The 17,382-nt window shown below is 32.9% G+C and overlaps 1 protein-coding gene across 4 annotated transcripts in view; it reads left to right on the forward strand.

The window, feature by feature from the left end:
- Nucleotides 1-1,768: 1,768 nt before the first annotated feature.
- LOC148611356 (choline transporter-like protein 2) overlaps nt 1,769-17,382 on the forward strand; it is a 117,524-nt gene continuing 101,910 nt past the window's right edge. The window contains exon 1 of one of the 4 annotated variants that reach the window (XM_088591816.1): nt 1,769-1,832. In XM_088591816.1, coding sequence (XP_088447942.1) covers nt 1,784-1,832 — 49 coding nt within the window. In that variant the 5' untranslated portion in view covers nt 1,769-1,783. Of the gene's footprint in view, nt 1,833-4,630; nt 4,885-7,902; nt 8,235-16,942; nt 17,049-17,382 lie in introns of those variants that run through there. The other 3 variants (XM_088591815.1, XM_088591819.1, XM_088591818.1) reach the window with 3 other exon arrangements.

The raw sequence follows: 17,382 nt of genomic DNA on the forward strand, positions 1-17,382 counted from the left end.
GGCTAACAATTTAATTACGGAACACTTTATCACTTACATTATTAACTACTAACCAACAATGAACTGTCGTGTTACACAACTCAACTACACTCATGTCAAATCTATTACCCGACTCAACGATTGTTTTGTTTTTGTTTTTGATTTGTTTTTTTTTTTTGTCGAGAAAAATATCAAATTTTGTATATTTACCTTGAAAAATGAATAAATTTATATCATTACCATCAAATATTAATTCACTGTCTACCGACAATACAGATAAGACTGTAAAAGAGCAGTAATATATAGGCTGCAACCACTTGATTTTGATTTTTTGGATCTTCGGCGAAAACCAATTTATACTTTCCGCGACATGTCGGAATTTTTTTTTATCTTCATATATACGGTTAAACCTATTTAAAGTCATTTTTTTTTTCAATTGCTGTCGCCAAATTAAATTATTTTTTTCTCAAGAAAAAAAAATAATAACGATAATTTGAAACAAATTCTTTTTCTTCCATATAAAATCATAGCCCCCACAAAATCAAATGTTTGCTGCTTATATATATTGGAGACCTGAAAATGGTTACAACCAGGTTCTAGATCTGCATATAAGCTAGAGTGGGGGCACTCCAATACTTCTTGAATAGTAGAGTTCTTCGCGATGTCATCACTTACCTGTGATTTGGTTTTGGTTGGCAAAAAATCCATTGAGTGGCATAGGGTATCAGCTTTAAATCATCTTAACTTTTTCACTTTTAAAGATAATTGAAAAATTCTTTTGGTTCCCAACATTTCAAATAAAATTCTTTTATCCATGGAATTTTTAAAATAAATATTCAGTAATTAGACTATATGTACATAAGATTTTAATTATAATTTTATACAAAAATAGAGGTTTACGTATAAATATCACTACAAATTTATTTTTTGAAGTAAAACAGTTATAAATTCACATACATAATATGAATTATTTTATCTAAATGACTAAATGAAACATTTTTTAGAACCAAAATAAGATATAAAATAACAAAGTTATGAAGTTTTGAAAATTTGGATTCTAATCATGAAATTGTCAATTGTTTATTTAGTTGTTTATTTTCCAACCAATTTAACACTTAATGATATGCAAATTAGTGAATATGACATCACTAATGAGATTGGCGAACTCTCCTATAAGGGATGCGCCTGGGATTCTGTAACCCTACCCATATATAAATTATGATACATAATTAGGTAATTAGGACATTTATCAAGCATTTATTCTACAAATATGAAAATTATTACAATTAATAGATGACAGAACAAGGATGTTTTTTTGCATATCCATGTTTTTCGTAATGTTAACTTTATTGACTCATTACATAGCCAGGTTTGTTTTCCCCCATATCTGCAAGCTGTAAAATGGCACCTATTCCTGCGGCACGTCATATCACTTATCCATAGTAAGTGCCCCCATTCTCTAGCAATGCTAGAGGTTGTCTGGCAGGCTATTTTCTGACGGCGCTATCCTAACGGAATTCCAACCTTTTACGTTGTAGGAGTACTCCCCCCTCCCCCCACATTCCAGAAACTACCGTCCGTCGTCGTCGTTTAACTTTTCTTTAAATATCTTCCTTTCTAAAACCTCTTAGAGTATTGTAACCAAACTGGCCATGGCCACCAGTGTAGAAAACAAATGTATGTCCCGGCTTTGGGTCCTTTTTGTAAATACGCACTGATAGCTCATTTTTTAAAACTATTTTTTGGTAATAAGCAATACCGCTATTAAAAACCCGCGGGAAATTATAACACTTGATGGGGTGAGATGGGAAAGATAAGTCATGAAGATATAGACAACAATAACATTGTCACAGGTTAACACATAGACAACTATGTAGTATTTCATCCGTGGTTTAATCCCGCTATACATTGATTGAAGTTCTAGCTTCATGTTTACAAAATGATACTTGTACTAGTATAGACCAAGTTTTTAAGAGTAAAAGTGTTCTGATTTTCTTGAAAGCAGTGGTGAATTCAGAAAGTAGGAAAAGGAGGCTCACCAACTGGTCTTAGTCTGAGTGGGACCAGCTCCAGTGATTTCCATTTTTTTCTATACAACTTTTCAAGCATAAGCCCCTCCCCCTCCTCACTTGGATCCACCCATCTATGGAAAGGAACACCAAAAGGTACCCCTATATAATAAACATGAAAAGTTGGAATTTCATTCATCCATACTCCTGGATGGCAGCAAGTCAAATTAAAGCTTGCCATAGATCAGGGTGGTTGTGCAAGCTATGTGTCAGATTTGACAAAAGTTTAAATATCAAAGAGAGAGAAAAAAATAGATCAAAGGAAAATGCTGCCAGATCAGGTTAAAATGTTTGAGAGCTGGCACTATTGCATACAACCGTTAGCATTGTTGGAGTACCAGGGATTTTGTTTATAATATCAAGTCCTTGAGTATGTAATCTGAACTGGTTAACAATCTATAATCAAAATATTTTCAGTGGCAGATCCAGATAAAAAAATCACAATCCTGGGGACTAATTTTTTCCTCAATAAAAATGTACGAGTCATATTCAGTAGTGTTAATAATAATACAAAGGAATTGTTGATTCAATTTCTTGTTTTTGAAATTTTTTCTGTGTTGAAACAAAAAATAACACTTTTAAATTTTATAATTTCATGAGAGGGGTGCACTGGACTAATAATACCTTCAAAAGCTTAGCTATTACACTTAGATACACTTGAAAGAAGAGTTGTCCATTTTATGCTTCCATGCCAGGTCAATTACTGATGTACAATATTATACAGGGCATATACTGTAAATGTCTCATCTTGTATCTCAAACTTGACATGCTTGTGCATAAATTGTTGTACATCTAAATGCTACGGTGCTTTAAATGACTGCACCTGGACTTTCCACCCCCCGCCACATCCCTGCTTGTTGATGGATCCTAAGCAAAAGGGTCAAGCAGATATGTGTGTAATGTGTGTCTACTCTAGCTTTTGAAACAATGCACAGTTTATTTACAAAATATTACATCATAGAGAATCTCAAATTTCATAATGTAATACACAAAATAATTAAATTTCAAGACTAGTATACTAGGGGGGGGTACATTAATGATGATGCTACTCTACACATAATAAACTGTGCATTCATTATAACAATGCCATGCTACAGATCGTAAACTGTGGGTACATTAATGGCGATTCCACTCTACACATAGTAAACTGGGGATACATTAATGACGATGCCACTCTACACATAGTAAACTGGTGTAACATAATGATGATGTCTCTCTACACATTGTGAACTGTGGGTATATTAATGATGATGCCACTATACACATAGTAAACTTTTGGTACATTAATGACGATGCCACTCTACACATAGTAAACTTTTGGTACATTAATGACGATGCCACTCTACAAATAGTAAACTTTTGGTACATTAATGACGATGCCACTCTACAAATAGTAAACTTTTGGTACATTAATGACGATGCCACTATACACATAGTAAAACAATGAAAAACATACAATTAATAAATATATGAACACTATACAAGGTAATAATAAACAAATTTATACAAAAATAAATCAATAAGGCGTCAAGACAACTAAGTAGGGAGGTATGTGGATGGGAATAAAATGTTTTGAAATATTTTTTGTGTGTCTGCCTCTCATGAAAACAAAAGCGCAAGTACCTAACTGAGGCACGCATCACTTAAATTGAAGAACTCTAATTAGCAATTTGATTGCATATTTTTGAATTAAATGGCCGATATGATTGGTTCGAAACGAAATCACGGACATGTCAATTAGCAAACGAGGTGAACATAACACATTCCGCATTACCAAATATGGTTACAATGAAAGCACTCCCAGCTCACTGTCTATTAGTACTTTAATTTTGAATAAAATCTACACATTAATCTACAACTCGCCACATCCTTGCTTTTTGATGGGTCCTAAGCTGGAGGGTCAAAGAGTAATCAAGGGAACCAAGGTTATAGCAGTAACGAAAGAATGTAATCCAGGGACAAAGACCAGACATGGAAAACAGACATACACAACAAAGAACATAAGTAACTAAAATCATACATACTAAGTAACAAAAGCAAATGAGCAACTTGGACTCCACTACAAACTGGGATCTTGGACCAGGTGCACTGGTAAGGTAAGCAAGTACATGTTTGTTTGTGTGTGTCTACTCCAGCTCTCACAAATTTGATTGTTCAGTATTTAATACCAGGAATCATGACCAAGTGTCGAATGGATACAATGCTGACTTACACTATTCAGGACTCGGTTACAAAACCAAGTTAAGCCTAAAACCAAATTAAGCCTTAGTTAAAATCAAAAGGGACAGGTTTGGGAAACGATACACAGTATATTTACAAAATATTCATAACAGAGAATATCAACTTTCATTATTTGATACACAAATTAAATTTCAAGACTTGTGGTATTACAAACTTTCCTTGATACATATATTTCTTTACAGCCAATTTCACATACTTCTTGGTAGACATTGTAATTGTATATGCACAGGTAACAATAATAGGGGGACTTGAGACAAACATTTACATGTAATACAGGTTGAGTTAACTTGACATATTGACATTTTATCAGTGATATCCACTACAGGTAGTTTATCACCAAATCGTTATCAAAATCACACACAAGAAGTTTTCTTCCTGAATACCAAACAAATGTTCTGATAAGCATAAACTGTAGATTTATTGGTTCTCAGGACTGGATCTGTTTAAATATGTAAACTTTACTGGGTGTTCACACTCTTCATGTGCATATATTGTATGTTTTTGGGATTGCTGACCATGTTATGAATTTGAATCATGGGTAAAAAAGACTTAAAGGATAATACAATTGATTTCGGAAAGGCAAAACGAAGATCAAGTAAGACAAGTTAATAGTAATAAGTTGCAAATTACCGAAGTTCTTATTCCATGTTAAAGGCTAGATGGTGGTCTCTTTTCCTGTTTGAAAAAAATTATCTATTGGATCCAGGGGGAGGGGTCTGAGGGTTGGAACCTTTAATTTTGGAACACCCCCTTCTTTTTTATATCTATATTGATCAGCACCTGCTGATATTTCTGCATTTATATCTGCTTTAATAGCATTAACTTCACATTCTTGCTAAATAAATTAGTTAAAATTGATGGAAACCTAGCATATGAAATTTAGATCCATTTATTGGACCACTTTCATCTAAATAACAGTGCTGTGTATTTTGACCTGACTGTCAGTTTGTGACTTTGATGGATCTTCTGTCTTCAATCTTAGACATTCTCTGTAGAAAGCAAAAGCCAATAATATACTTTAATTACTTCCTGTATGCTTCTTCATTCACCTAACGATGAAGATATGAATGAAGTATTGCAACACTATACCATTATAATCTCTTAGTCTTTCACACCAGGGTTTTAAAATAAAATTTTAGCTTGATAGCCCACACATATGTAGTTTTTTAAATTTGCTAAAGAAATTTAAACAGCCCACACGGTGTTGGTGAATGGGCTCAGGTTTATTTCAAACCCTGCATTCCATAATATCCCTCTTAAGAGCACCCTAGAATCAACATCCCATAATAGATAATGAACAAACTTGATACATATATATGTAACAATCTTCCTAAAAATCATACAGGAAATGAATCAAGCATGTCAAAAACCCACCAAATTCACTTTTATTTCTAATTATTAACCAACTACCCAAAATATGTTAAAATATGTCAAAAACTGACTAATTGATATGAATTCAAACCGGGCATCTATACGGGGCCAATATGAAGAAAGAGGGCCAATATGGATCAAACCATGGCCACTTAAAATCTCCCTGAAACTTTGCTTACATTTTTACACCTCCATCTTTCACAATGGTTGACGTTTCACACAATGAGATAAAAACACTTTGTCAATTTTCTTGAGACTTTGTTGGATTGTTTATTTCTGTTGATGTGAGCTTCCTTTCAATTTTGATTAATTTCTTATTTTACATTGTTGAGTTAATGTTCTTTTACATTGTTGAGTTAATGTTATTTTACATTGTTGAGTTAATGTTCTTTTACACTGTTGAGTTAATGTTATTTTACATTGTTGAGTTAATGTTATTTTACATTGTTGAGTTAATGTTATTTTGAGTTATTGGGCTTTTTCTTATTTGTGAACAACATCTCAAAAATGCTTCCACCCATTTTCGTGAAACTTAAGAAAATTGTAGGCTCATTAAAGATTTTATTTTATCAATTTCAAATTTAACATTTTTAAGTTATGGAACTTACTTGTAAAAGGGTGATATTTGAATCCTGGAGTGCAGACCAATTACTGATAATAATGTCATAGTACCAAGCTATCAGTAGGTTATACAAGTTAACCTGGGTTGCTCAAAGAGAAACTGTGTTACAAATCAAATTAAATCATTAATTGATTACACTTCCTGGCAGTTCCGTCAAGCTTGGTTCCATTGTTTATTTCTGTTAATGCAAACTTCATTTCAATTTCTTTTTTTTTTCTTTTTTTTTTTTTTTTTATAAATTTTGATTTTATATATTTGAGTTATGGGACTTGATTCATTTTCCTATCCATCTTACAGTTATGTTAGATCAATAGACCTTCCATATCATATATTGGGATTGATGCATGTTTCTTTGGGGCTTTGGTGGGTGGGGCAGTATAATGGAACCATGCAACTAGTGCTTTCAATCAGCACCAGTCTATCCACTGAAAGTAAAAATAAAAGCTAGAAGTGAATGGGAATATAATGAGCTGATGGCACAGCTCTAATGAGCTGGTGACACAGCTCTAATGAGTTGATGACACAGCTCATTTGATATTGGTCTGTGCATCTTACAAAATACCCTCTATGGATGAAGGTAGATCATTATAATTGTCATAGAAGAAAACCTTACACACACATTCATATAAATCCTCCTTTTGAAATATGATTTTAAATGGTGATGGGAGATTGCATCTGTATAGAATCATTTCAAAATTAAAGAGAGTTAGTATTTAAAATAAGCTGTTCATTTGGATTGGATAAAACCAAGTCTGAATAATGTTATCGACTTCCATCTTGTAAAATTACTGAAGAAATGAGATCTGGGATACCAGTACTGATCCCCTAAATGATCATATAAATATGATATTGAACCTCCACCATATACATTATCAAATGTTTTGATTAAACATGTATGGTGATTTTCTATTTCTCATTATTGACTGCACAATACTAAAAGGTGGGGCTTTATCATAAAACTGAGCATTGCTTGCAATGTTTTGCTAAAGGTATGAGTAATGAGAATTCCTGGTTGTTTTTGTTTTTTTTTCCTCAAAATCCATTTACTACTTTGTATATTATTTATTGTCTTTTCAAAGTTAGTTTCTGTAGTCTTTGATACTCTACAGAGAAGAAATCATTGGATTACCTTTACATTAGGAGATAGTTTAACCCCAAATTTAACCTCCCTTTTCTTCATTATGGGAGAAAAACTTGAATTATTCACACCTTACTTCATCTGTAGGATACTCATGACAGTTGTCAAAGACATTAAAAAACCCAATCATCATGGTTGACACCTGGTCAATTAATAGACTGAGAAATGAAGTTTTTCTTAAAATGTGATGTAAAGACATTATATGTAATTCTGAACAAACTACATAACAAGTTAACTACACATGTGAACATTAACTACACATGTTCAAAATTGACAATGTCAAAAGAATTCAAGTAATTGATGTTGTATATTGTATTTTGTATATCATATCAGAATATTTGATGGTACAACAGCTGTCCGTTTATAGATTTCTCAAAAAGTTCAGGATCAGCTGTGTATTGATTGTTTACTATTGAGAAGATAACTTTACAGGTCTTCACCCCTTGCGTAACTAATCTTTTTGAAGTAAAAATGACTCAGTATTGTTCTGAACAGTGGGCATCAGAGCTATGGACCTAGAGGACTTTTTGCAGAGATCTTTGCAATTATCTGTGATAGATAACAAATGAAACCCTGTCATTTTGTTTTAAATATCAAATTGTTTGCACATCACTGTGTTAATCATATCTCAGTTGCTGATTATCTCTAAACAAGATAGCCATGGTGGTTTTACCCAAAAAAAATTAAATGTGTAATATTCAGATTGAATGGAAGTTATGCTGTTAATGGAAAGCACTGAAAAAATTTGGACTAAGTTTTGATAAAGTTTTTAACCTATAGTTTGTTTCAATGGCTCAAGTATCTCCAAATGAAAGTAAGTTTGTTATCAGTTTATTCTCCATCCAATACTAATTAGAAATATATGTTTATTAATCCATGATGGTGAATGGACACTATATACAGTCTTAGTCACAACATTTGTGTTTTTTATTCCCCACCCTTGCAAACAAAATTTGGAGGATAAAGAGGAATCACCCCATCTGTCTGTCCATCCATCTCTCTGTCCACATTTCTTGTAAGTGCAACTCCTCCTAAACTTCTGAAGGGATTTCAATGAAATTTTATTGGAAGGTTGAGTAGCATATGTAGATGTGCATGAATAAATATAAATATGGTTGCCAGATTTCAAAGGGAGATCATCTAAATTAAAGGTTTTACATGTTTAAATCTCATAAGCACAACTCCTAAACCCCTCGAGGGATTTTGATGAAATATTTTAGGGAAGGTTGGGTATGATACTAGTATATAGATGTGCATGAAGGAATATGATAACTGTTTAGATGACTCCAAAGGGACATAATCCAAATCAAGGGTTTTACACATGAAAACATTTTAAATGTAACTGCACCTTCACCAGGGATTTTTATGTAATTTTATAGGAAGGTTTGGCATCATACATGTATGTAGATGTGCATATTGTCAGAGAACTCCAAGGGGAGATAATCCATATTAATGGATAGTAAGCACAAATCCTCCTAAACTGATCAAGGAATTTTGATGTTATTTTACAAGAACTTGGGGTAATATATGTAAATGTGCATAAAGGAATATGACTTCAAAGGGAGATAAATTCAAATTTAAGATTTTACATTTGATTCCATTTGAAGCAGGGGTACATTCTTTGTGAGTTTGCTCATAGTATTTCAAGTTTTTTAAATGTACTTTTCCTTCTCCATACTGAGGAGGTACATACATGTATTTTTTTTTAAACACGTGGTCTCAGTGATTGTATTGTAATATTTCCTTTCTTAAATAATGCATGTTATGTAAATGTATTTTTTAAATTGATAATTCACACTTTATATAGCTTTAATACCCATCAACTAAATGTACAAAACCCATATTTATTTTTGGCCAAATTTCACATAGTTGAGATTGGGTTAATATAGTATGATGAATGTAGGTTAGGGGGGCAGGCCAGTGGGGAAATTATTTTTTTAATACTTTTCTCAGCAACTATTAAATGTATCCTCTTGATATTTGATATATAGTATTAGGTACAGGTCCTATATAGTGGGATCAGATCTCAGGCCTGTTTTACATCTACCTGTTTATAGATTTTGTGTGTTTTTCAACATTACAGATCAAATACATTATTTATTGTAAAATTTTTCTTGGCAACTATAAATCACCACTAGATATATAATGGCCAACTTAAGGAGGTAGACCTAGGGTAAGGGACACAACTCTTACAAATTAGTGGAACATTTGTATTCTGCATTTTACATCAATCTCATGTAAGCACCAAAGTAACTTGGACTGATTTCATTCTGTTTCAAATGAAAGCTTGAAAGACTTTTGTGAAATTTAATGTGATACAAACACATCACTGATTTCATTAGTTATGTCCCTTTCCATAGGTCTACCTCCTTAATTATGGGGTTCCATATCCTCTTTATATTTACATGTAGTTTGCACCTGTGATCATCAGGTATGGGTCCCATATAATGGGGTTTGATTTCAGGCCTGTTGAATGACTACTTCCTGTTTCACAATATCTTTAACCTATATTTGGTGAAAGGAATGATTTGTTCTTTCAATACATGTACATTTTCAAGGGCAGATAACCTGATAAAAAAAGCAAGATTTATCAACATTCTATTGAATTAAATGGTAAAATAGATATCCATTTCAAAATACTTTTATGCAAAACTTAATGCAATATTTTTTTTTGTTTTCCTCGAACATATGATAATAAATACAAATAATATCCAGCCATAAAAACTTTTTTCATGAATGAAACATTCTGACAAAGTTTTCGTTGTGAAATATAATTACAAGGCAGGAACCATTGAATTACTGAAGGAATCTGAGATTTTTATGGTTCATTTTTTACCCTTGGTTTTGGATTAGAAGTAACAACAAAAAAAAACAAAAAAAAAAACAGTACATAGTACATAGATAACCCCCCATTGCAATCCGTCCACTCATTAGCCAAAATACCATTTGCTGCTACCATTAAACCTGCCATTAAGAATCTTTTTATTGACATAAACAAACTGAATTATTTTTGTATTCTTTTTATACCTGTTTGAGGCAAAAATCCATTTGTTACTATTTTTGATTCTTTGAACTTCTTTCTACGAAACGAAGTAAATTAACATATATAGGTATCAACATGTAGCCCAATGTCTCAACTTTATTTTTTGGTGATTTGTGAATGGGAGGTATAAGGGTAGCTGAAAACCATATTTTGGTTGATGAGTGGAGGGTTGCATGGTGGACCTTCCCAGCCCATGGACTAACATTCATTTGTTCAATAAACCCAGAATACTTTTTTCTTTAAATACATTTCATTTGCAAATATACCGATTTCTGGTATATTTTTTGGCAATTAGTATGAATATTTTTCGTTTTTTTTTTTTACTTTCTTTGAAAAATTAAAAAAAAGACCTGTAATACAAATAGAAAACAAATGATATCTATTTAATATTTGTTAGTAAGAAACCTTTGAGAAACTTATTTTGCTGAACTTCCAGATATTTTTCTAGATAAAATCTAGTAAAATTAGAAATTTTTAGCATTTTTGTAGAAAAGCTATTTCATTTTAAGAAAGTAGGATGATACAGTCCTAATATAAGCCACCTACAAGACCGAATTTATTCTGGGTCATATTTTTCTGAATACCTGGTATTATTAAAGAACTTCCATATAGACCTGAAGTCATTGACCGAAGATCAGCTCGTCATCATAAAAATGATCTGTCAATATATAGATGCATCTAACAGTCCATGTATGGACCTTCAGGCAATATATTCATATGTATGTTTTTTACCAGCTGTTGTGAATATTTGTCATGATCTTCAATGGGAATTATTTTTTCTTTAGTCTCCTTTGATCGAAGAGAAATAGCTTATGTGTGCTTGTACATCAGGTACTATAGTATTTGATTAGTTATAGGAAAGTTATTGACTTACAGATGTACTTACATAACTAGGGATTGGTCTCTATCATGTAAATGTTATTTATATTCATGTTAGGCCAACCTTTGTAGATTTTCAGTATCTGTTTCCTCTTTTTATGTTTGGAAAACTTTTATATTTGTGTTTGTTCTCTTTCTCATGTTAAGCCAGCTTATATTCTTTTCATGTTAGACCTTCCTTTTTATCTGCATTTGTTCCCCCTTTCCATGTTAGGCCAGCTTTATATCTGTATTTGTTCCCCCTTTCCATGTTAGGCCGGCTTTATATCTGTATCCACTTTACATCTGTATTTGTTCCCCCTTTCCATGTTAGGCCAGCCGTTATATCTGTATCCACTTTATATCTGTATTTGTTCTGCCTTTTCATGTTAGGCCAGCCGTTATATCTGTATCCACTTTATAACTGTATCTGCTCTCCAACAAGCTCCATTTCATAAAACCCGATTTAGGCATTCATCAATCCGGATCAGGCAATCGCAAAGAGCAGGTGGTCATGACTAGATGTAGTATTTGACATTCTAGATCTACACTTGGCCATTTGCTGGTTGGTGATCCTCGACCTGAGTGTATTCCATGCGATTGCCCTTTCTCTATCAAACGTTCTTCTAGATTGTGTGGATTTTGCCAACACCAGGCAAAATTATTTTGACTGCGCCAATATGTTTGATGTGTTCAAGACTGTTTCATCTAAAAGCATTATCGATTTCTTGCAGGATATCGGTTTATTTATTAAAATCTAAATTTGATACCTTGCTTGATTTTTCAATATTTTAAATGTTTTATCGGGGTAATGTGTCTATGTATAATTTATGTCTTAGATTTACCTTGTATGTACCTTTTTTTATGTAAATAGCTTTTTGTTTTAATTTCATGATTTTATGAAGACTTTGATCTTGCTTTTAATGTTTTCATTTCATTAAATGTTCTTGCCGTGATGTGGCCCTGGTCGCCGAAATGACATTAAAAACAACAATCAATCAGTATCTGTTCTCTTTTTCATGTTAGACCAGCCTTTATATCAGTATCTGCACCCCAATTCATATAAGGCCTACCTTATCTGTTCTTATCATGTGAAGCCAACTTTTATGGATTTTCAGCATGTTTCCCCTTTTCATGTTTCACCAAATATTAGTATTACAAATTAAAATCTGCAATTAGATATTTCAGGTGTACTGAATTTTATACATAGAGGTTTAAATTGGTAGGGAGGTATATAGATGTCGATTTTATAGTTCCCTCCTTGCAACTTTCATTAAATGAGGAAGATTTAATGTTTGCACTCTGTCTGTCAGTCTGTGTTGTAAATTAGTTTCCTGATTTTTCCCATCATGCTTGCAATTATTCAGATATTTGTCACATTGTTTAACCATGATAAGTTATGGATGAAGTTCTAATTTTGTTCTTGTTAATTAATTTTTAGCTGAGCCCTTTTACTTTGAATATAAACTCTGTTTTCGGCACATTATTTTGTCATACTTGCATAGATTCATTTGGTATTTTACACATTGTTCAACAATAACAAGTTACAGATCAAGTTTGAATTTGGTCCTCAGGTTTGTAAATTATTTATTGAGTTTTGGCCCTTGTACTTTGAAAACTAATGGAAAAATTTTTTTTCATCTGACTTGCAAATTAAAATTTAATATCTGATGCATTGCTTTAATAGACAATTTACAATTTTATTTGCACAAACACATTTACAGTAAATGGTTATGGCATGAAAAAAAACATAACAATGTAATATACATTACATATAAACTAAATTTATGACCATGGTGCGACAGTGGTGTAAATCTGATCAAAACAGATTAATCTTTAGTTTTAACGTTATATATTAATATAATTTCTGTTAAATTAAATTGACCTTCGATTCCAACATTCACTTATGAATTTGATAGTTATTTTTAGTATTTCTATAGAGCTGCTGTTTAACATGTATGCTATGTCTCTTGGTGTGAGCTGAGGTTTTGATGAAGAAATTAAATTATGGTTGTCCAATTTCATTCTGTATTTATTTCTTTGCGGTGTGTAGTGGGTGCACACTGAGAAGAAATAATATTCATCCTCTATGTTCCCACTATCACATGATTTACAAATATGTTTTTGTATCGACCCCTTTCTAGAACTAGTTTGTATTTTATAACTTTTTGCTGAGTTAAGGCCATTTTTCCCCATTGTTTTTGATCAACAAATTATGTATGGAGTTTGCATTCTATTTTCTTACAGTAGGGGACTTTGTCTTGCCATGCAATACTCTCAAAGATAAGAGATATACCATTTTACTCCATATATCTGTTATAGTTCGTTCCCTATATAGGTATACCATATTTTGTGATTTGATTTTTAACTTGTGCATTTGCCTACTCTGCTATATTAATAATATGGTCTGAATATGAAAGTTTTGTAACAGTTTTCTGTGCATTCACTTGATATCTTATAAAAATCTTTATAGGTTTGCCTCACTGGGGGATTTTATTTTGGACTTGTCAGACAAGAGCTTCTTTTTTATTGATTTTTTTATGTAAACTTTGGTTCACAAATTTCTAGCTTGCCTTTCTTTATGAGCATGTCAGAAATCTTTGGTCAGAAACAAAACATACTAATTCAGAAGCTTTATTGTGTATTTGTTTTAGGGTATACTGTCTTTTACATGCTTATCAATCTTTACTCTATTCTACAATGCAAGCAGTGTACATTTATCTCTACACAACAATTTCAAGAGCCATTGAGGTCAAAATAAGAAACTAGATCTATGAGATAACTACTTTCTGTTTGACATAGTCTGTTTTTTTTAACATTTATGGTAAAGTCTGGTATTTTATTAACATTTAATTTTAAGAGGGAGAGCAGGGATACATGGAATGAATAGTAGCTCACATATATTTTGTTTTGTTTAGACATCAAACCAGTATATGAACAATAAGAGAGACATAAGGAAAAAAACAAACTTTATTTTACAATGTACAGTTATCCTGTGTATATTATCTACCATAAATTGATTAACTGCCAAAGTTGAATGCCCAGTACAAATCAGGAAGATAAATGTTCCTACTTCTATCTAAAATATTTGGTATCCCAGTTTATGTGGTTATAAAAGTTTAGTTTATTTTTTATGGATAAAGAAATTTTTTGGACAATTTGATACATGTAGTGATCTTTATCTTTTATTGATTTCCATTGTCTGGCCTTTTAATAGGTTTTGTAGTTTAGAAATTTTATCTTACATGTAGTACTTATACATGTGCATTTTTAATTGTCTCATAAGATAGGAGACTGAAGAAGTGAAGTAGAACAACTACTGATTATCATTTCTTATCCAGTCCAAACAGGTGTGTGTCTGTTAAGTCATCCTAAATATTGGATGATGTCATTCTGCTATATCAGTTATGCCAAAAGAGGGGAAAAATATGTTCCATGCAACAAAAAGTTGAAATTACATGTGTTGTACTTCATCATGTTTCAATTTCATTTTTACAGCAAGTATTATAGTGAGCTTCAGGGAATAGAGCTAGCCTTCCCTCGATTGAATGGCCATCACCAGATGACTTTTATAGATAGTAGGTAGTTAGCTGGACAATTGACAAGGACTGAGATTCAAACTTACTATCATTCCATAGGAATTTTAATCTGTGTCTGATAGAAAGTTTAAATCTTCTTTTCAATTGTCCAATTAACTACCTACAAATGTATCATCAGATAATGGTCATTTAATCAGGGAAGACAACTCTATCTCCTGACATTAACTATGCTACTCAAGGTCTCAGTCTTGTATTCTTTGCCCCATAGACTTCTATTGTATGCCTTAAATTTTCATGATTTTTTAAAAAATACACAATTAGTTTCAATCTAACTTTTAACCATGTTTTTCAATTAAGGAAATGTCAAAAATAATTTTTAGGTCCATTTTAGAAAAAAAGGCACAAACTTTGGTACACCAGGACAGGTCAAACTAAAAAAAGACTTTTTCTTCTTTCACTTTTATTTTGAGTTCATAAAATAGACCCCTTTTCTGATGCATTATTTTTCATGAAAATACTGTTTTTCTTCAAAAACAAGTTTATTGTGTCATAGCTTGATATTTACCCTGTACTTTGATGAAAAATGATAGCCATTTGCCAAGAAACAAAAACAGGAAAAGGCAAAAAGGAAGCGCACTATTTTTTAGCCTCCATGTTTTGATGTTCACCTGCTCAGGAATATGTAATACAAGACTGATACCTCAATGTGATAGTTGTGATTTAAATTAGCCCTAGCCCCGTGCAGGTCCGGGTGTTAAAAGAGTAGGCCTGCACCAGCGCTGAGCTTGTCGTAAAAGACGACTAAATAGTGCTCAGAACCCTAGCCGGGGGCTAGGGCGCTCTGCCCACAGAGCAACTGGGATGTGTGCCCCAGGTGGTTGAATGGGGTACCCCTGGCGTGTTACATGCTGGGGTTGTCAGGCTATAATATGGAAAACCTGACCGCAAACCATAGTGGTACACCATGTTGGGAAAGATGCCACGTTTCTCCCACGTTAAAGAACCCTACTGTGGTATTCTCCCGGAGTAGGAACCATAGGGCTCCGCCACAGGAGGCTAAATTGCCCGACCCTACCCACCTCTCCCTATTTCCAGTGGCAATCAAAATTTGTCAACCCCATTGTCCTTGTGTCCCATCCCACGCCTGAGCAGCAATATTTCAGCTATATTCAGGCGATGAACATGAAGTGGTTGATAAAATGACCATGAAATGATGATGAAATTAAAAATGGGAGGGGACGCAAGGATAATGGGGTCGAGAAATTTTGATTGCCACTGGAAATAGGGAGAGGTGGGTAGGGTCGGGCAATTTAGCCTCCTGTGGTGGAGCCGTATGGTTCCTACTCTGGGAGAATACCACAGTAGGGTTTTTTTAATGTGCGAGGAATGTGGCATCTTCCCAACACGGTGCACCACTATGGTTTGCAGTCAGGTTTTTCGTATTATAGCCTGACAACCCCAGCATGTAACACACAAGGGATACCCCATTCCACCACCTGGGGCACACAACCCAGTCACTCTGTGGGCAGAGTGCCTTAGCCCCGGGCTAAGGTTCTGAGCACTATTTAGTCGCCTTTTACGACAAGTTTAGTGCTGCTGCAAGCCTATTCTTTTGACAGCCGGACCTGCATGGGGCATAAAGTTTTTGTATTTGTATTTGTTAAACTATATTATGATTTTGTAATCCTGTGGTCAAATATGGATTTGGTAAATGCAGACTTTTGAATTAGTATATTAAAATTTATAATTCTTGTACTATGGACCAGCTTTCTGAGCTCTATGCTTCAGATACTAATTTTTCATGTTTCATGATATCAATCAAATATTGCTACAATTTGTTAATGTGACTATCATTCTGTAAAACATGCATTCCATAAAAAGGGGGGACATTTTTGCTGCTAATTATTTTTGCAATTTTTTCTTACTTGCTAAATTAGCAAAAATTTGTTTATAGAATATAGTCAATTTAACCATTTCACCATATATCTAACTTCTCTAGTTTATTTCCTGACAGGAAAGATACTGTTTCTGTACAACAGTTTGTAGTTTACTTATATATTTTTTTTGTATTTTATTGTGTTAAATGTTCAAGTGTTAGTTCCTGTTTACTTTATTTTGTATTTCATCTTACTATCTTTGATTCTGATTATGGATGATAAAACTGAAACAGTTGAAACAGGACAAACAAGTAAGAAAATTAGTGATTAGTCAGTGTTTTAGATAGTGTGTGTATGTATGGACAACCCTTTTCTCAATAGACATTGGATATTGCATTTATTTGAATGATGCAACAAGTATTTTGTTAACTAGCCAATGAAGAAAAATACTTTGTGTTTTAAATCAAAAAGTGGCCTTCTTGGTATTGAGTTGTACATTTCCACAATATAATTTAAGAATTTTGATGAGAAAATTACGACAAGGCCATAAGTACACATTATGGTCTAAATTGTAACTTTTCATGGAACATTCTGTAAAATTGATCTCCCTCTGTAAAAGCTTTTGAAATGAATTTGTGGACACAC

Source organism: Perna viridis, chromosome 7 (genome assembly GCF_037379345.1).
Source record: "Perna viridis isolate PV_CMFRI_1.1 ecotype Kerala chromosome 7, ASM3737934v1, whole genome shotgun sequence".
In the NCBI taxonomy this organism is placed as follows: Eukaryota; Metazoa; Mollusca; class Bivalvia; order Mytilida; family Mytilidae; genus Perna; species Perna viridis.